Below are 21460 nucleotides of genomic sequence, written 5' to 3'. Positions count from 1 at the left end.
TCCTCATGTTTCTTATCAGGTGTTCTGGCCACAGTGAGGAAAGTGGCTAATATAGAATGGGCTGGCTGTTGTTGAATAAGGCATCATATACTTTCCCCCCAAAACACAGTGGTCTTTGCCTACTATCCCAGGTAATCAATTGCTAAGAAGCCAATGTTTTCAACTGATGTTGAAAAGTATTGGTACGGAAGGGTAGTGACAGGTATCAGTCAATGAATTAGAACAACCGACATATAAACTCTGTAAGGAGACCATGTTACCATAGCTTTCATTACTTAGCCAATGACAGCCACTCAAAAATGATATTTAAGTTCACATTTGGCATTTTACATTTTGTACACAGACAAATTAATTCCAAATGATTTTGACTGTTTTTAGACAAGTAGTCATCTGGACATGAACTTTCACCCACATTATTAAATTTTAAATCTGTTACATGCCTGAAAAGATAAAACAAGAATTACTATCCATTTCATAGATGATAAAATAAACTGATAGTTATCAGACAAATTTACCTAGTAAATTAAATTTTAAAAGAGTCACTAACTGGAAATGCTAAAACTTTTTTTTTTTCAAAAAGAATATATTTATAAAACACTATTAAATCATGGTTAGGAGACAATTACATGTAATAGATACAATATTCCTAATCTCATGCTGCAAAGTTTTTCAAGAGTTTACATTATTTCCTTGGAATCCTAGAAGGATGTGGAATGTGGTTTTAAGTGCTTTTTGAAAAAGTAAATAATATTTCAGGGCGGCATGGTTAAGAATGTTGTTCTAGGGATTGGAGAGATGGCTTAGCAGTTAAGAGCACTGTCTGTTCTTCCTAAGGACCCAGGTTCAATTCCCAGCACCTGCATGTTCCAGGGGATCCAACACCTTCATAGACATGCAGGGAAAACAGCAATGCATATAAAAATAAAAAAATTTTTAAAAAGTATACTAATTTAAAAAAAAAAGAATCTTGTTCTAGGAAGAGCTAATCTTAATTTGATACCTTTAATTTTCATCAGCTAGAAACAATATAATTTAAAAACTATGTATGGACTTCATAATATAATATAGTAGTCTCAATCTTATACTGCTTGAGATACACAGTGCTGGCTGGCAGGGGTTGCTAAGAATACAGATTTCTATGTCCATGCCCTCAAGACGTGATTTCGTGACAAAATAGTAAAATTAAAATATCCTAAGGGCCGCAAAACACCATGGAAATCACTGATATTATCAATCTGACATTCTGATTGTATGAAATTTTACCAGAAAACACATGGTAAGTGCACGCACACACACACAGAGCAAATGAATCCAGGTCTTGTTCATGGTAGTCCTATTTTAACATCACTTCTATAGTCTCCTAATACTTAAACTCAATGTTTAAAATTTTCTCTTATACTATAGCTGTTAGTAGGTTATGTCCTAGTCTTGCCATTTACTATGATGCTCTTGAGGCTAATTTACTGTGTTGATCAGCCTCACATCACCTTAAGCATGAATTCGTATTAGCATTTATGTTACAGAAAGCTTCTTTCAGCGATGTGTCTTTTTAAGCCTTTTGATTTTTACATGAAAACCCACAATGGCTGCAAACAAACACCACTCCAAATACAAGACAATGCAACCAGCAGTAAAACGCACCTGTATAATGTTGCAAGTGGGACAGAATGAGTTCTACTTTGAATGGTCGCAGTAAAGTGTCCTAATTCCAGTGGCAAATTTCAAAGCTGAAGCCATAGTTTCTGCTTTTTATTACTTAAACCTTTCTGTGTGGGGGTGGGGTGAGGGTGACCTGCAAAGATTAATTTTTAAGAGAAGCCTTTAAAAAGAAACCCAAATGATTTCTCTGAGATCACGGCCAATATTAGTGACCAAACCAAACCCCACAGGTTTCAATATAACTTCCAACCAGCAGATTCCGCGCCGCCAGCCCCCCATGTCCACCACTTCCCTAACTGCATCATTCCACCTCCGTTCGGGCTTCAAATAAAGTTGGTTTGTTTTGTTGTTTTTGTCCTACCCCACCCCCTTCAGCTTCTGTGTCAACTCGTAGTAAAATCTCGCACAACGGGTGAATGAAAACACGGTGACTTTCAGGAGCATTTCCCTTTTGCCAAATTTTTCTGAAAGACTCGGGGCGGGTGATGGGGGGGGGGTGGGACTCAGTGAGCTGCGGGGAGAGGAGCGGAGGGAGGTGGTGACTCGGGCAAACAAATCTTTTCCGCCTACTCGCTCAAGCCGCGGGTGGGTGCAGCGTGCGAGGTCGCGGAGTAAACCACGGTGAACGTACAAGTGAGAGAGGGGCAGGCGGGCGAAACCCACGATGGAGGGAAATCCCTGTGCGGTGTATCTGCCAACCCTGGGCAAAACTGGGCAGGGCCACGCGTGAATAAATCTCATTAAGTGGCCGGGCGCAGACACTGCAGCACCGCAGAAGAGGAGGAGGGCAAGAGGCTCGCCCGCGTGGGTGTGGGGGGTGTGGGGGGTGGGAGCGAGCGTCACGGCGGCCCGCGCGCCCCCGCCCCTCGCGTGGCCCAGGCTCCCGCACCGCCGCCGCCGTTACCTGAGAAGGGCCCGCACCTCTAGCGCCACGCCCGTCCATCCGCGCGTGCCGCCGCCCTCCCCACCTCCCTCCCACGAGGCCGGGGCCGCACAGGATCTACAGGCCGCGCCTCCCTTCTCCCACGAGCGGGTTCCCTTACCTTGTGGGGGGGAGGGTGAAAAAAAGAAAAAAATATCCTCTCCGCGGAAGCCCCCCTTCCCCCCGCCACCCCATAGGATGTGACATGGCGGTCGGCGAGGCGAAGGCAACCATCCGCCCAAACCCCGCGCCCCTCGGGGCCCATCCATGATATCGGCGCTCCTCGTCTCCGCCCCCCCCCGCCCCCCCCCAGGCTCCCACCGCCGCAGTGACCCTGCCCACAGGCCGAATCATCGATTCCCCGGCGCGCGCCGCGCAGCCCGGCTTCCCGCCAGCCTCTTCCTAGCTGCGCGCTCTGGGCCGGGGAGAACACCCTCCCTTCCCCACGCCCCAACCCGGTCTGCCACCCCTTAACCACCCCCTCTCCCGCCCCCGACGGGGGCGCGCGCGCGCGCGGCCGCCTCCCTCCCACTCCCGCCACCCTCCCGTCGGCCCTCGGCGCGCGCGCGCGCGCACACACACACACTCTCTCACACGCACACATGCACACACACCCCTCCTCCCCTCCCCCCAGTGGTTGCGTCCGTGACATCATCATCATGGCAACAAGAGCTGCAGCCTGGGACCGAGGAGCCCGTGTGATTCCCGGCGGCGGCGGCCGTGGCGGCAGCAGCAGCAGCGGCACCACCCGACCCGACGAACGCGCGAGGGCTTCTCTCCGGCTGCCCGTCGCCCGGAGCGTCTGAGGAGGCGGCGGCCGCAGTACAAACCCTCCGCAGCCCCGCGCGCGCCGCCGCCGCCGCCGCCGCCACCGCCACCACCGCCACCACCGCCACCGCCGCTCGGCTCGGCTCGGCGTCCGTGCGAGGGGAGGGGACCGAACCGAGGAAAGGGGGAGGAGGAGGAGCCGCCGCCGCCGCCGCTGCCGCCGCTGCCGCCGCCGGGTCGCCAGTGGAAGGGAGGCTGGTGGCGGCGGCGGCGAACATGTTTTCTGTGAGGATAGTGACTGCGGACTACTACATGGCCAGCCCGCTGCAGGGGCTGGATATCTGCCAATCCCCCGTCACCCAGCTCCCTGTCAAGAAGGTGCCGGTGGTGCGAGTCTTCGGAGCGACCCCGGCAGGTAAGCGGGAGCGGGCGGGAGCGGGAGCGCGAGCGGCGGGGCGCCGGGGCTGCCCTCCCCGCCGCGCACTCGCGCGCACGCCGCCGGCCGGCCGGCTGGCCGCCCTCCCCGGGCTCGCTGCTGCTGCTGCGGCGGCGGCGGCGGCGGCGGCGGCTTCCCTCTTCGTCGCTCCGCTCGCCTTTCCTCCCGCGCGTGACAGGAGGCGCAACAAAATAAAATAAAAATAAAAATAAATAAAAATGTGGGTCCGCGCGAGCGCTGCGTTCTCCCCTCCCCACCCCCCCCCCCTCCGTCCGCGGTGGAGAGGCAGCGGGCGCCCGGCGGGCGGGCTGGAGTCCCTGTCTCGGTGGGCCCGGTGGGTTGGCTGCCTGCGCCTTGTCCCCAAGGGTCCTCCGAGGTCGGTCTCCGGGGGGGACCCCGGACACTCGCCGCGCCTCCCTAGTGCCCTAGAAATGGCTTTGAGAGAAGAGGGGGGAAGTGTCAGCCCTGTTGTCAGTCGCTCCCCGTTGCCTCTTTTCACCCTCGCTCTCCTCTGCCCCTGCCGGAGATGCTGTGGCTGTAGAAAGTGGCGCCCGGGGCCAGAGAATCTTTCTCATTTTTAAGTGGCCATGTGGCTCTGCTGGGGAGTGCAGGTCGTGACTGCTTGGAGTTTAACGCCTTGGCGGGGACAGAGTGGCGTCCTCAGGTGCAGTGCTTTCGGGAAACGTGCATCCTTGGAAATGGGAAAGAACGTGTTGTGTCGCCCAACATAGTGGGATGAATTCGTTCGGAAACACAGCCAAGCTCCTCAGCGGCTTAGACATTTTAAAATGCCTCCGGGCTGGGTTGTAGGGTTGCATTTTTAAAATAGATTAAAAAAAAACTATTTTGAAGAAACGGTTGGAAAAAAATGACAGAAGCTATGTTCTGAAACGCTCTTTGGTATTTATAATATAGATAGGACAGTGGCCAACTATGCAAGGTTTTTTTGTGGTTTTATTTTTCAGTTTTGCTTTTTACACGCTTTAAACTGTTGACATGAAATGATAAAGCCGTATTCTGGATGACAGTGTTCTCACCAATTGCCCTATGGGATTTTCGATAGTGTTCCCACTTGATGCTCCTTGCCTTCGGCGCCATTCATCTTTATTACCACAGCCAGCTTCCCTGCACTACCAAGATGATATCGCTTTCCAAAATACAGCACTCATTCTAAGCCTCTACCTTTTAATGTGAATTCTGTTTGTTAAAGATGTCAATGTCATAAATGAGACTTGGTAAAAGACTCCCTTTTAAAATAGAGATTGAATGTTGCGGACCTTGGAAGAGAATTTGGATGCTGTTCACAGTTGATAGAAAGTATAGCACTTGGGACTTGGAAGACTGGAAAATAAAAGCATTACAATGTTTCGGAGGACATTATATACCGTGGTGCTGTCTTTGTTTTGATTGGGAATCTCGGCCATATACGACGGCCTGTTCTCGCCTCAGCTGCAGAGGATTAGAGTGAAGTTGATTTTCAAGTGGTAGAGCAGCATGCTTAATAGGGTATGTTGTGGCGGTCCAGATTGTGTGGTGGTTGAGTTGCTTTTCTGCAGTTTTGTTTTTCCTGCCACACTCACTAAATATGTATCCCTGAATGATGGTAAAACTGTATCATGTAGGAACGTTTTGTTTGTAGGAATACATGAATTGTGAAAACAGCGACTCTGTGAAAGAAAATCTAAAAATAGGCTGTGGTGTATACACCTGTGGTTCTGAGTGTTGGGATGTGCACCATATCATAAGAAATATTTCTCTCTCTTATCTTTCCTTCCTGAATATCTTACAAGAGGTTGTCAGCCCTAACTAAAAAGAGAAAACCTGCTGTGTTTTTTTTTTTGTGGTGTATTTTAAAATTTATAATATAAGTGAATTAAAAAAAGTGTTTTGGTACAGGCCAAACCAAACTTCAGATTGCTAAAGATTATCAGGTTGAAAGGTGTAATTATCAGGTTCAAACAAAAATTTCCATTTCAAGCATGACATGTGGATGAATGTAAATGTCATCTTAGGACTCAGTAATTTGTTCATTAATAAGTGTTAATATTTCACTTGCTTGTGAGATTCCTTGGAGCTGAAGTCAGAGAGAAAACAATAAAATAATTCCTTACATAGTGTAAAACAAATCTTGTTTTCTCAACATGGAAAAAAAATCGAAGTCCTTGGCATACACTTAAAGTCTCCAGTTTTCATAAATCAAGCATTTTAAATGTCAGAATCCCCTAGTGGAATTAATATTAATTCAGTCTCAACAACAACTAAGCTGCAGAATTTTCTGCTTTTAAATTCTCTTCCCAAAGAAAGCTAGTCTAGGCCAGGTAGAGAATTAAAACTTGAAAATAATTGATGTAATAGAAAGGCCAGAATTTATTAAAAGTCTGAGTGCTTGCTGGGCGTGGTGGTGAACGCCTTTAATCCCAGGACTCTGGAGGCAGAAGCAGGTGGCTCGCTGAGTTCAAGGCCAGTCTGGTCTATAGAGCTAGTTCCAGGACAGCCAGGGCTACACAGAGAAACCCTGTCTTGAAAAACCAAACCAAACCAACCAACCAACCAAATCTGAATGCTAGAATTTTTAATGAAAACAAAATTACTACTACAGAATGCAGAGAGTTTATGTCTTTACTAAGGAGGAAACGTTAATGAAAATTTGTAACACTTGTAAGTCCGTAAAATGCCATGAACATAAGTCTACACAGTGTAGGTGTTAATTTTAGAAACCCCTAATTCTTTGATTTGGAGAAAAGATTTTTTTTAAAAAAGAGAATTTGCTTTTCAAAAAGGATCAGAAGAAAGAAATAATGTCAGAAGAAAGAAATTCTTAAAATGGCTATTTAAGAATTACAAATTCTGAACTGATTGGATTATTGCATGAAAAGTAATTTTCTGCTTTAGGAAACAGTCCAGTTAACTATTGCTGTCCTGTTTTAAGGACATATTGTGAATAATGTAAATAGATGTCTTGAATTTAAAAGCGTCTGTGTTTTGAGTTGGTGAAATTTGAAAATATTTTTTAAGTAGCATATTCAAATTTGAATATGAAGTTTTGACTGACTGGTTTGTTCATTTGCTAGCTGAAGATAGTAATTCCTTATAAAAGTCACTTTATTTTTTCATGTGACGGAGTTACTTTTTAAAAAAACTTGGTTCTTTCCAACTCACTAAAATGTTTTACATTTACTTGTGTGTGTGTGCATGTGTGTGTGTGTGTGTACATATGCATACTCAAGCACTATGGTGCATGTGTACATACATGTACTCAAGCACTATGTTGGGTGTGTGTGTGTACATGTGTACCCAAGCACTATGGTGTGTGTGTGTGTGTGTGTGTGTGTGTGTGTGTGTGTGTGTACATACATATATGTACTCAAGCACTATGGTGTGTGTGTGTGTGTGTGTGTGTGTGTGTGTACATACATAAATGTACTCAAGCACTATGGTGTGTGTGTGTGTGTGTGTGTGTGTGTGTGTGTGTGTGTATACATACATATATGTACTCAAGCACTATGGTGTGTGTGTGTGTACATACATATATGTACTCAAGCACTATGGTGTGTGTGCGTGCATACATAGGTGTACTCAAGCATCATTATGGTATGTGTGTGTATATACATGTACTCAAGCACTATGGTATGTGTGCGAGTGTATACATGTGCACTCAAGCACTATGGTGTGTGTGTGTACATACACTCAAGCACTACGATGTGTGTGTGCACACATGTGTACACAAGCAAAATGGGGTGTCCGTGTGTGTATATAGGTGTACATATGTGTACTCAAGTGCTATGGGTTGTGTGTGTGTACATGCATGTACATAAGCACTGTGGTGTGTGTACATATGTGCACATATGTGTACTCAAGCACTATGGGTTGTGTGTACATGTGTGTGCTCAAAGCACTATGGTTGTGTGTGTGTGTAGGTTAGAGGGAATTCTTCCACCTTGTGGGTTCCTGGAATCAAACTCAGCCCATCAGGCTCAGGCAGCTTTGCCAACCTAAGCCTTCTCATTAGCCCTAAGCTCATTAAAAAAAAAAAAAAAGTCTTGAACAGTATTTAATAGATGCAACTGTGTCCCAAGCATTATCATTTGTTTTAAAAAATTGTTTTTTCTTTTATAATAACTTTGTAGTAATTTGTCTTAGTGGAGGAAAAGCACAAGATTATAAATAAAGTATGGGATAATATCTTTTCTTTTATATCTGAGTGTGGGTGTGACTACTCAGGAAATTCATTTCCCATAAAACTCTGCTGAGGACCTGACTCAGGTGAGGAACTGGATGCTGTCCAGTTTCCACAGCTCGACTTTTTGCTTCTTACTTGAAGTAGCTCACTTCAGGCTGAGCTTAGTTGTCTCTCTGGTTTCCTCAGCACCAGGTTAAACATAATTACCCTTTCAAAGAGGTTCCCTGCTGAGATGCAGGGTAGGAGAAAATAGAAGAGTCAGGTCTTCACTAGCCAAGTCATTGAACAAAGTAAGCCAAACAAACCACCGAGGGAGACGCCTGCCTCTGAGACTCCCATCAGGGCCGGTTACATACTACTATCCTAAGTTTTCCTTTTGCTGGTGAATATTTTTATAGATTCTTGTAGATGGTAAGATGAAACGGGCATTTTAAAGGATAAATTAGAATTCTGGAGTTCTACATGAACATAGGTGCTTACTTGACTGATTTATTCTTTTATTTTATAAACCTAGCTGTATGGATAAACCCAGCTGTTTGGAACTATTATAATGACCTGTTTTGGTAAACTGGTAGACTATTAAATATAGTTGATATAAGTATGATTTTGAAAGCTATAGCACTTTTGAGAATTGAACATCTTGTTCATTCTTTTAGCTAAACATTCAAAAATATTTTAGGATCACATAAGACCTATTCACTTACAATTATTAGAGACTTTTAGGAACACACCGAGACCCAGTCAGGTTAATCGCAAACAAAATTGGCCACTTTAGTAAATATCTGAAGTCCTGAATAGAAAACTGAACTAGGTTTATATTTTCTATTTGACTAAAGTCGTAATCAGCACATTAGGAACAGGCAGGAGCCCTCTGAAATCTGGAATACTGTGTGTATATCAACATGCTCTGTGTACCTTTGTTAAAGTAGGATTACCCTCCAGAAACTCAGGGAACAGATGACAGACATGTGCATGTTCAGAACTGTCAGGCTAAACCGGACATGTGTGTGAGATACAGTGAGGACTCCAAAACCGTGATATGCTGACCACCCGACAGTCAAAGAGGGAAACCCAGGGAAGCCTTCATGAAGGAAGTATAGATTAAGTCATTTAAAACCTTTTCAGAGTTTAAAAATACACAGAAGCCAGGTGGGGTGGCACACTCCTTAAAGCCTGGGCACTCAGGCAAAGGCAGGCAGATCCATGTGAGTTCAAGGCCAGCGTGGTCTACAAATCAAGTAGGACAGCCAAGGCTACACAGAGAAACCCTGTCTCGAAAAACCAAATCAACCCACCAAATATATACAGGGGCGGTACAGAGACAAGGTGATTTACAAATGAAGAAACCCTCTGTGGGGCAGCTTGGCGGTGCATACCAGTACACCAAGGAGCATATCCTGAAAATGTTCCTCTTTCACCCATTAATTCTAGTTTCTGAGATTTTAATCTGTGAACATAAATCTTTTGGCAAATCTGATTATCTTTGAACCCTTCTATTTCTCATTATCCGTCACCATCCTAGTGCAAGCTCCTAGGACTTTCGAAAGCGTTTACTACAGTAGCCTCCCAACCTTAGTTTGTTGCTATCTACTCTGCCCCTTCTAATCTGATTTCTACACTGTAATCAGATTTTCTCAAAATACAAACCTGATTACATCACCTTATATGCTTTAGTAGCTTTCAGTTGTCTTCAGAATACAAAGGAATTCAGACAAAATTCTTCGTCTTAGCCTGGTGTCAACCACCGTCCACAGGTGTTGCATAGCATGGCCCTACCTTTCTGTTCAGTCATGGCTTGAGCCATATTGCTTTTCCTTGCTCTGCGTATTCCTGCCCTATTAACGCCATTCAGTCCCCTCTTCCTGCTGTGCTCTGTCCCACAGTGAGGGTGTTGTCCTTAGTGCTCCCTGCTGAGTAGGAGATATTCCTTTCTTCTAAAACTCCAGCTTATCTTCTTCAGGGAAGCCTTCCTTACCCAGAAGTTTAAGACACCTTTGTAGCATTTCTGTGGTTATTATTCTGTATATGTTGGAAATTAATGTTTAGATTTTCCTTGCTGTAGCCTCCAGAAATGCTGGTAATGGTTTTTGTTGTTCACTGTTATAGACCTATGCTTACCAGTGTGTGTGTGAAGCACGAGCATTTGTTGTAAGAATTAATCATTAGATGGTAGCTATCACAGAGAATAACCCCACATATCTAACAATTGGGAAGTAGTTTCATAAATGGAGCACATTTCCGCAAAAATATTAATCATTCCTAAATCATGTTTTAGATTATATAACAATATGGAAAATATTGTCATCATATTTTGTGAAAGTATCAGCTTACAAAACAGGCATTTAAATGCAGAAAAATTTCCAAAATATAAAGGTTGATTCTCTGTAGAAAGTGTTATGCATTTAGATTTTTCTACAGATAACATATATTAGCTTAGTAATTTATAAAAGACTGTTCACATACTTGTTTTAAAAAAAAAAAACAAAAACCAAAACCTTCCAGGCAGTGGTGGCTCTTTAATCCCAGCACTTGGGAGGCAGAGGTAGGCAGATTGCTGTGAGTTCGAGGCCAGCCTCGTCTACAAAGTGAGTTGAGGACAGTCAAAGCTACACAAGAGAAACCCTGTCTTGAAAAACAAAAAGAAAAAACAAAACAAACAAACAAACAAAAAAAAGCAGATTTCTTAGATGTTCTTCAGAAATATGGTAAGAAGGTCTGAGTCTCATTAGGTCTTCAAAATTATCCACTAAAGAGCATAATTGCATTATTGTGTTTTGGTCTTGATTATACTTAGTTGAGAAAATTGCAAACTAGCAATTTTTAGTTGACCTATATCCATTGGTGAAGTTATTTTAAAGTGGAGGTGTGGAGCTGGGTATATGAAGCTGTGTTTTCTTATAATGAGGGTAAAGCTCTGGGTCTTGTACATGTTAGGCAAGTGCTCTACCATGAGTTCTATCACCAGGACCTAAAATGGTTTTGAACCTGGCATGATTTGGACACATGATAACCATCAACAGAATAAAGCTCAAAAACGAGCTCATATATGTTAGCACGTTAAAACGAAGATAATCATTTTTGGTTTATCAGTAGGAGAAAGAATGGTTATTTAATAATGATTTTTAAAAAAAATTTTAGATAGATTGCTACTAGTCTGGACAAAAACTAAGTTGATTTCCAGAGGTGTGAAAAGTAAATGTGAAATAAAAAAAATAGGACAAATGTAGTTCAGGAATAATGAATGTCTTTCGGAGTATGGGGGGGGGGAACCCCACTGAAAGTAAAATCTAAATTTTATAACACAAGTAAAATTCTGTTTGGGAGGGAAAAGAAATCACAGGCTAAAAGGTAAACAGACTGGTAAACTCATTAGTAATTTTGAAAAAGGCCTACTTTCTTCCCAATAAATAGCTCCTACCAATAGAGAAATGAACAAAGGAAATTCATGTGAAAAGTGCTATATGTATATAGTATTTCTTATAAAGTTATTAATTATAGCTACAACATATTCTGCCATATTTGCAGAGCTATTTAGGATAAGTCGAGAATGGTGAAGAAACAGAATGCCAGTCTCATACATGTTCTACGTAAAGCAGGTTGGAAATGTTCAACATCAAAAGTGCACTTCACTCAAGGGTTTTATGCCTCACAGTTTGCATACATGTCAAGTTAAATGTAAGAGCATCTGTGGCAGCATTGTGATAAAATAATGTGTGTACAGCAGTAGTGCCCTATCTTAAGAGGAATAAAGCAAGGTGAAAGACTGGGTATGCTTTAGGTAGAGATAATGGAATGCAATGCATATGTACTGTTGTCTTTGGAAAGATAGGAAAATTTGGTGAATTTGGTGACAGTAATTGCCTCCAGGGAGTAAAACTGATTAAGTTGTAGTTACAGGAATTAGTAAGGCAGAAGAAAAGAAAAAGGTCCTAATAGTTGCAGAATGATTACTACAATACTGTTTGTTTTGTTTTTTTAGAGATTTTTAAATTCAGAGCCTTTATTTGGCGGGTGTGGCTCCTTGAAGGGTGGCCATAGTGGATGAGAGAAATGAAAAAGAAGGCCTGGGGGGTTACCTGTAAACACCGGGGCGAGCTAATACTTTTGTTTTGATATTTCAAGTGCATTAAAGTGCTTTCCTAATTGGCATGCCTCCAGCCATCAGCCACAGCTGTTTCTTGAGGAAAGGAGGCTTTGGAGCTGGCTGAGCTTGTGTTCAAAGTACTGAGGAGCTTGTCATCCAGTGCAAGGAGCCTCTCACTGATGGTGGCAGGGAAGCAGAAGGCGCCTGGGGAGCTGAGCCGCGGTGGGGGGAGACCAGCTCTCAACCGTGCTGGCCATGTGCAGTTGAGGGACCGTCTTAGCTTGCTGCAAGGTAGCTATCTAATAGAATATGTATGCTCCTCTTTAAAAAAATCACTCTAGATGTCAAGTTTGGATTTAAAATTTATACATACTATGAATTATTGCACTATATATACCAAAGAATATCTATTGTAATACTTTAAATCTTAACTTTTCTTTATATATATTCCCTACTAGCCACCAGATGTTCTGTGTTGCCTTCTGCTGTCCAAGGTGTTAAATGCCAGTTGAAGAAACATCATTCTAGACTTATCGTGAGATATATATATATATATATATATATATATATATATATATATATATATATATATATAATTTTGTGTGGAATATATACATATTATACACACACATATATTTTCACACATGAATTTCAGACAGTCAGTTTTAAGCTGTGTCCAGTAGCTGATTGGTATGGGGCCAGAAGTGAGAACTGGGAATCCTGACAGCTTTCACTACCTTCACATTGGCCCTTCCTCTCAACTTTGAGGGGATATAGTGGGAAGATATTGATGGCAGCTGAAAGATGAAATACAGAGCTGTGGAAGAATTACTTATTTCTTGTGCATAGTTTAAAACTTGAAAGGCCCACTGTGTCTAGAAGAGGAGAGAGTATAATTGCAGAATAGATTCAAGTAAAGTGTGTGTGTGTGTGTGTGTGTGTGTGTGTGTGTGTGTGTGTGTGTGTGTGTTGGGGGGGTGAGGAGGGAGGAGAATGAGAACAGGATTCTTGAAGAATAAGTAAAACTTAAATATAATGAAGAATTTAGGACAGCTATAAATGAAAATCAGTATTAGATTAAGACACAATTAAAATGAGTTAGACTTCTTAGATTCCTTTGCTGGTGTGCATTTCCTTCTGGCTTTTCATTGGGTTGGAATCCATTTAGTTAATATAAAGCAAAAAACGACTGCAGGTTAAGTATGTTGCATTTAAATAGGATGGGTTGCCAGTAGCTCCAGTTGTTTCAAAGAAATACTTAAAAATTTAGTGAGTGTGATGTGTGATGTGCTTTGGAGTGTGTGTTACTTTGGTACTTAGTGAAATAAGAATAATGAGTGAAGATACAGTAAACTTTTAATACAATTATGAATATTATGTTAACTTGCAATTGCCATGCAAATATAAATAATACATAAATGGGTATCTTAGACATCCAGAAAGACACCCACTGTTCAAACATGATGTAGATGCCTTTAGAGGGCCAGAACAAATTATAAGTAAAATTAAGACTCCCGTTTACAGTCTTTTAACCTTTTTATGTTTTTTTTTTAATTATTCATTTGAATATTTCCAGATGATCCTGTGTTTGTTCTGGTTCTTACAGATTTTTAAATATTTCAAATTATTTAAATGAAGACTCAGGTTGCTTAATTAGTATTGGGAAACTGGACTGTTTTCTGCAGCAGAAATTGAATATGCCTAGCAAAGTGACTTCTGAAGCAAATGGATGGTCATTGTCAATGGAAAATTATTTATATGTATTTTCTGGCCAATTCATTTTTAGTTTTAGATGATAGTTTTGGAAATACTAAGAATTTGAAATTAGTTCCCTTGGGTAATTATTTAATTTTCTTTGGGTTCAGAGAGAACATTATATAAACAAATAAAAGTGTTACCTCAGAAATGCCTTGTCTAATATTTAACAGTCTGTAAAACTTTTCTTTTTTTCTTACACTTCTTACAATTGCCAAGAAAGTGTAACAAGAATTAAAAGTATTTTAGTTTGCATATACATATATTTACACTTAAAAAGTAATTTATATATTAAATTAGGTTTGTTTAAGATGTGAACTAGATGGCTTTGTAAGTAAGAATACATGTTGCTATGTGAAAGAATGTGAAGTTAAAACATGTTGGCATACTCCTAGTTTCTCAGAACAAGAAAATGACTAATCTAAATTTCATTTCAGAATAAAAACCAAGACAAGCCACATAAAAGCAACCTAAAACTTAAACTGTCATCATATTATTTGTTTTAAAACTATGGAATAATATATCTGAGGAAGATTACTCTCAAAATTGTTTTTCTCAATTTCAAGTAAGTAATTTATTTTGGTTAATATATTGGGGGTGAGGGGGGTGGGGTGATCCTTGGCATTGAAGTTGGTACTCATCCTTAAAACAACTACTCAAATATCAAGCTCTTTAAACCTCTGGCTCCCTTGACCACTCCCAAAATTTATCTCCTTGTTTTTTTAAGTCCTGGCCCCTTCCCACACTGCTGTTAAAGGACTTGCTGCATTGACTATTGTTTGTAGAAATAGTCATATAGTACTACCCTCAGCTGCACCCCTCACCCCCCAGGATCCCCTCCATCCTATTGCCTTCTGTGCTGAGGTACCCTGGGCAAATTACTTTACGTCTATGTGCCTAACTTCCTTCTCTGTAAAATGGGTTTTAATGATTTCTACCTCACAGGATTATTATTACTGAATAGTAATACTGAATAAAATAGCCAGCAAATGTTTTCCATATACAGTAGCATAATGTTCCCCCTTTTTATACCTGTCTCTAGAACCTTGTTACCTCGTGAACTAAGTGCTCTTCAAAATGCTTGAAGTAGAAAATGTACTTTTGTAGCTTTTATGTATCCCTCCCTCACAGTAGTGTAAAGTAGGCCACTTGCACATTGTGGCGCGGGCTCTTTATAGTTGGTCAGTGACTCATGTCTATAGGTGAGATAATTACATATTTAAAACATCTTTTTAAAAAGTTGGCCAGTTTTTATAATCACCCCATCCAGGCATAGTTTAAAAACAAAAACAAAAAGCATGTTTTACATAGGGCAGGCAATGTCCAAGTCTGGCTTTCCCTTGAAAGGGGCAGTACTAAGCCGTTGGTTAGGAATAACTTCAGTTTTCTAATGCTGCAGATTAGGTTAAATGCATTTATTTGAAGGAAGCTGATTTTCCAAAGCCATTAGTAGTGCTTTAAAAAAATACATATATTATGATAGAACATATTAAAAGCATATGCCAGGTGTCACAATAAAGGTGACTTGTCAAAAGGGATTTATTGATTTGCTTGGTTTTGCCTTTTGTGAGTTTTTGTACACATATAAAAAAATGAAGCTTCTGGTTTTAAAATCTATTTATGATTGTGGAATATAGGTCATATTATCTGTTATAGTGCTTCCGTTGTCTTTCACCATATATTTTGTAAATGTATTTTTAAGTCATTTCCCTCCTCCCCTGCCCCCAAGTCAGAAAGATCTTCCCAGTTAATTCTGATGTATCATATTTTGGTTGATTATATTTAAGGTTTTTAAAATAGAAAGTGTATGTTAGTTAAATATTTTGATATTTTTATGTTTAATATAATTGAGCAAGTAGTGTGTGAATCTATAGTCAGACCTTCATGTCTGTAGCTTTTATATCCAGATTCATCCAGTCTCAGTATTTGGGGGGAAAACAATTGTATCTGTGCTGTGTGTGCACATACTTGATTTTTATTGTTATTGTTTCTTAAACAATTGAATATAGCACCTGTTTACTTAGCGTTTATATTGTGTGTGGTACTATAAGTAACCCAGAGATTATTTACAATACATGGGATGCTACAGATAGATTATTTATAAATACCACTCCATTTCATATAAGAGACTTAAATATCCGAGGCAGAATGGTGGAGATCCTATAAGTAGTAGGACAACTGTATTTTCACTGGATCTTAAAAAGCAGAGAAAGTAAAGTAGGGATTTTATTTGATCAGAAGCCTTAATTTTGTACTTACTTTTACTAATGTGCTGTAGAACAACCCTCCCTTAAACTTGTCAAGAAATAGCTGCATTACTCTATGATTCCGGGCTTCTGTTGGCTAAGCGTTGCTGTTGCCGCTTCTCCGTGGGTTTGTTTCTGTGTCTGCATCAGTGCACAGGTCAGGAGCTGGTCTGGAATAGTTTTATCTGCTCCGGGAGTTAGGACGAGGTGTTGGCATGCGTCTGCTCCAGCAGGCCTGTCATGACTCTCACCAGACGGTAACACCAGAGTTTACAGGAGCAGCAAGTAAAGGCAAGCCTCATATGTTTTCTGGTTTGATGGAGCAAAACAAATCACAGGGGTTGTCCTTAGGGGTTTCCTAAGGATATATGGCTAATTAGGGGGTCATTATTATAATCTGTTATACTGTTGCTGCCTGACTCATTTTTCAAAAAATACGCTGTCAGTATGACATTACTCCCTTTGCTAAATAAATAGTACTTAAAAGTTAAAAAAAAAAATGTTAGGGTTGAACCCTGTGTGTGCTAGACAAGTATTCTGCCTCAGTTGGAGGTATTTATGTAAATAATATATGTCATGGTTCAGATAAACTTAATTCCTTGTTACTTACTTTATTCTATTCTTATTCTTCTGGGTCCCATTCACAAATACTTACGTTACTCACTACTTGTAGTAAGAGATATTAGAAAAGCAATAAGTGGAGTAAGGCTACTGTATTTATCTAAGTTTCTTAAATTTACCTGTCTGTTTTTAAAAATGCTTTACCAGGCATTCTTTAAATTATAAAAATTGTTATACAGAGGTTGTTTAATCCGTACCGCCACCAGAAAGGAGAGCAGATATTATGTTCTCAAGTTTTTTATCATCAATCTGATGGGTAAAAATACGGATCTCAGTGCAATGTAAATTTACATTTCTTAGTTTTTTTAGAATTATTATTATGTGTGCGTGCGTGTGTGTGTGTGTGTGTGTGTGTGTGTGTGTGTGGTGTGCGCGCACCCATGCATTGGCCACAGCATTCATGAGTAGGTTGGAAGACAGACAGCCTTGTGGAGTCAGGTCTCCCTTTTATGTTTTGTTTTGTTTTTTGTTTGTTTGGTTTGTTCTTTTGAGACAGGGTTTCTCTGTGTAGCCCTGCCTGTCAGGACTCGATTTGTAGACCTGGCTGGCCTTGAACTCACAGAGATGCGCCTCCCTCTGCCTCGCAGAGTGCTGGGATTACAGGCGTGCGCCACTGCCACTGATACCTGGGTTCCCAGGATCCAACTTGTGCACCAGGCTTGCATAGCAAGTACCTTGTTGACCTATCTCTTGGCTCCTGTATTCTGTTATTATAGTAAGATTGTCTATAGTAAGTGTGTATTGTAAGAATCATACACACACATATGCATGTTTGCATACACCATGTAGCACAGGCTGGCCTGGAATTCACTTGAGAATGACCTTGAACTTGATTGTTCTGTCCCTACTTCCTAAATGGCGGGCTATAGCCGTTCACCACTATACTTGGTTCATGTCATACCGGGCATCAAACTTGCAGCTTCGTGAATGCTAGGCAACCGCTTTGCCAACTGAGCCATGTCCCCAGTCCATATGTTTTGTTTGTTTGTTTTTTAAACACACTATATCTCTTTTGCTCATTTTCCTGCTGGAAATCTTGGCTCTGAGATGTTCTTCACATGTGAGGAAAATTGGCCTGTATCTATGAATTGAGTTGTTTTTACAGTAAATGCTCTTTATTTAAATAATAATTAAAATTATATATATATTTGTGTGTGTGTGTTAAGTGAACCTTTTCAAATACATTTCTATGAAGTTATACCTGAATAATTGCGACAAGAATGGAAAGGAAAGATCCAGCATATCTTATATATCTTATTTAAATCTGTGATTTAAAATTTTCAAAAATATCCTGCCTTTATTTTTTTTCCCCCTCTTCTGGATTGGTTCTGTTAAGACTGTTCTTTTGATATTGCAGTCAGTAAACAGGGCTATCCTCTAAAGGGCTATTTTAGATGGTCAGATTGTATAATGTGGGTAGAAAATACACCATGTCAATTAGAATTCTTGTTCAGATTATTTTGAGTCTTGCCTATTTTACTTTGTATATATAGTTGTGATTTTAACACAGACATATATACAGCAGCAGTACAAACATTCTTTTATCTTTTCAGTTGGCCCTGTCCATAATCAAGCATGTATTCATAGTAGAGTCTCACTGGTCACATAAAAAAAGATAAATAAAATGCAATGCTCTCACTACCTAATTGTAACCAGGAGGGTATGTGAGCTTTCAGGGGCTGTGGAGGAAGGCAGAAGCAACTGTCACCTTCTCTAGCATCTGAAGTAAAGCACTTGATTCTCCCGGACTCTGTGTGAGAGGGAATTCAAGGCTGTGAGAGCAGGCAGATTAGCGTGTTTTGAGTAACTAATGTAGTTTTAAACATTTTTAAAGTTGCCAGACCTTTTCTCCATAATTTTACTCTGCAGCATAATAAATAAATAAATAAATAAATAAATAAATAAATAAATAAATAAATGCCAAATAGTCATTCTTAAGTGATAAGGTAGAACATGGTTGAAAACCATTATTTTGTTTTCTTTTTTCTTTTTTTGTTTTGTTTTTGTGGGTTTGGTTTTTGGTTTTTGGTGTTTCAAGACAAGGTTTCTCTGTGCAGCCCTGGCTCTCCTGGAACTCACTCTGGACCAGGCGGCCTCTAACTCAGGGATCTGCCCTGTCTCTCAAGTGCCGGGATTAAAGGCGTGTGCCCAGCTGAATTCTTTACATAGCTGTTAACTCTTCAAATTACTGAGGTTTCTTTTAGAATTTGTTATGCCACCAATCTCTATACATTTCATTGCAAGTAATTTCTCGTTTATTTCATACAGATTATTGACAAATGGTTAGTTTCTTATTATTTCTTTAAACATTTAAGAAAGCATTTCTGAGGTTGCAGTGTAGCTCATAGTGTGTTCACTTGCTACAGTGGCTTCCCAAAAAGCTGATATTAAAGTGATGCATAAAGAAAATAGGACATTTTTCAATTTTGTTTTCAAATGTTATATGTTCTACATATTTATTTTTGTCTCATCTGTCACGAACAGTTCGTTTTCCATTTCTGTTTTGTTTTACATTGTATCACTAATGGTTTTATTCTGTGTATGTTATTTGGCACAAAAAAACTTCATAACTGATAAGACTTTCATAGCAGTTCTTTAAGCTATTTATAGCGAAGACACTTGTTTTCCTGGTACTTGAACTACAATAAGAGGGATTACTAGAAAAAATACAAACTGCATTTTAAAAAATTATTACGTAACAGTGATAGAATTGCTGTCAGATTGTCCTAAGTTCCCAAATGCTAATTTCAGGGTTCTACATGTGTGTTGTTGCAGACCTATAGTGTGCTTACTTGAATAGCATTGTAGACACCTCCTTAGCAGTCTGAAGGAATTGTTTACTTGATTCCCTCTTTAATCCTATTTCCTGTCCTGTATTATTGCTTTTTTTTTTTAAACTTGATTGCTTCTATGACACCTAATGTAACTCATGGCCTGTTGCTGTATTTTAATCCTTTTAGGTCACTTCGTGTTTAAAAAACCTACCTGAACCCATTTTCAGTAAGATTTTAGACAGTTAAATTTTTGTTGTAAATAAATATGCCTTATTCTTTTATCCTTATCATTTTATACAATTAGTGTTGTATGAAAGGAGAGAAGGTTAGCATCCCCTTGACAAGAATGGAAAACGCCCTTGAGCCTAACAACACACATGGTTATGGCATTGCCACCTACACCATAATTGTATATATTTAAAGTAACCCTGTTTTCCTCTTTTTAGTTTTGGCTTTTGCAGTGTAAAATGTCTCATGTTTTTTTGTTTGTTTTTGTTGTTGTTCAGTTGGGTTTTTTTTTTGTTGTTGTTGTTTTGTTTTGTTTTTTTAAGACAGGGTTTCTCTGTGTAGTCTTGGCTGTCCTAGACTCACCTTGTAGACCAGGCTGGCCTCGAACTCACAACAATCAGCCTGCCTCTGCCTCCCGAGTGCTGGGATTTAAGGCGTGTGCCACCACTGCCCTGCTCTCATGTATTTTTCATCTTAGCATAAATACAAGCTGGGCAGTAATGGCACACATCTTAAATCCCAGGACTTGGGAGGCAGAGGGAGGATCTCTGAGTTTGAGGCCTACCTTGTCTACAGAGCGAGTTCCAGGACAGTCAAGGCTACCTAGAGAAACCCTGTCTAAACAACAACAACAACAACAACAACAACAACAACAAAAGAAAGCATAAATACAGAAAAAAATTAAAGCATACTGGAACGTAGTTGTAATTGTAAAATTCAAGAACAGGATAAAATATTTGTTCTTATGTAATACAGATTTGGAGCTGTCACCCAGAATGCATGCAGTCAGAAATGTTTCAGATTTCATATTTGCTTGTATATAATATATTACGGACAAGCCCTGTGCAAAACTCATTAATGCTTCATACATACCTTAGTCATACAGCCTGACAGTGTGACTCCATCACACTAGGTTGGGCATGTCCGGAGTTTGGAGCATTGGAAATTTCAGATTTTTACAATGGGGATACTAAACCTGTACAAGCAATTGAGTTTTGTTTTTTTGTTTTTTGGCACTCCCAGCTTCCCACACTAATTTGTAAGGCTACTATTAAGTAATGAATGTTCCAAACTGTACATGCTGTATTAAGAAAAGGAGCTTTTTTAGTAGACTCAATTCCTTAAATCTATCTTAGACTCAAGAATTTTTGAGCAACACAAACTGATCTTGATAGGGGAGAAAAAGGAAACAAAGTGGGTGGGAAGGGAAGGCGTGCGGGTCTGGGGAGAGTCCATGGAGGGTTGGAAATGATCAGAGTACATGCAGAATTCTCAGTTATGTTCTAAAAAAGTAGTCTTAAATAGCAACAAGAAATAGGTTATATGCTAAGCTAAAATAGCTTCCATCCCACTGTGCATGCTGGTTTGTCCCAGAGCGCGACCACTCTTCCCATTTTTTAAGGTTTCAGTTACTTTCCTGGCATGTTTGTGGTAACGAGGTCTCCAGCCTTGAACTTGATGTGTTGCCGGGTTTGAATTTGATCCCCCTGCCTCATGGTGCTACGATTAAAGCTGTGTTCCCAAACTCCTGCTTGGGTTCCAATTTTCATTACCTTAGTTTCTTCAAATGCTTTTCTCAGATACTATTTTTGGGGCGATTGCATGCGTTGACGGTGTTCTGAACCCCAGGCTATTTGAGAGTGGCTTGTGTTGCACGCGCTTATTACTGACTGGCATGGTTAAGGACGAGCCGAGCTGTACCTGAGTGCCTGTAGCCTTGGTTGTTGTTTTTTCTTTTTCCTTTAAAATTCTCTTATTTTTTGATGTCTTTGTTTTAAGTGTGTGTG

At 40.5% G+C, this 21460-nt stretch overlaps 1 protein-coding gene across 4 annotated transcripts in view; it reads left to right on the top strand.

Annotated features, from left to right (window-relative positions):
- The first annotated feature begins 3168 nt into the window (after positions 1-3168).
- REV3L (REV3 like, DNA directed polymerase zeta catalytic subunit) overlaps positions 3169-21460 on the top strand; it is a 129425-nt gene continuing 111133 nt past the window's right edge. For 2 of the 4 annotated variants that reach the window (XM_084777969.1, XM_084777968.1), the window contains exon 1: positions 3174-3764. In XM_084777969.1, coding sequence (XP_084634095.1) covers positions 3626-3764 — 139 coding nt within the window. In that variant the 5' untranslated portion in view covers positions 3174-3625. Of the gene's footprint in view, positions 3765-14241; positions 14370-21460 lie in introns of all 4 variants that reach the window. The other 2 variants (XM_084777971.1, XR_014778409.1) reach the window with 2 other exon arrangements.

The sequence above is a fragment of the Acomys minous genome (assembly GCF_964271855.1).
Source record: "Acomys minous genome assembly, chromosome: 3".
Taxonomy (NCBI): Eukaryota; Metazoa; Chordata; class Mammalia; order Rodentia; family Muridae; genus Acomys; species Acomys minous.
The sequence above is the reverse complement of the archived record's forward strand: the minus strand, read 5'-3'. Positions and strand labels throughout refer to the sequence as shown.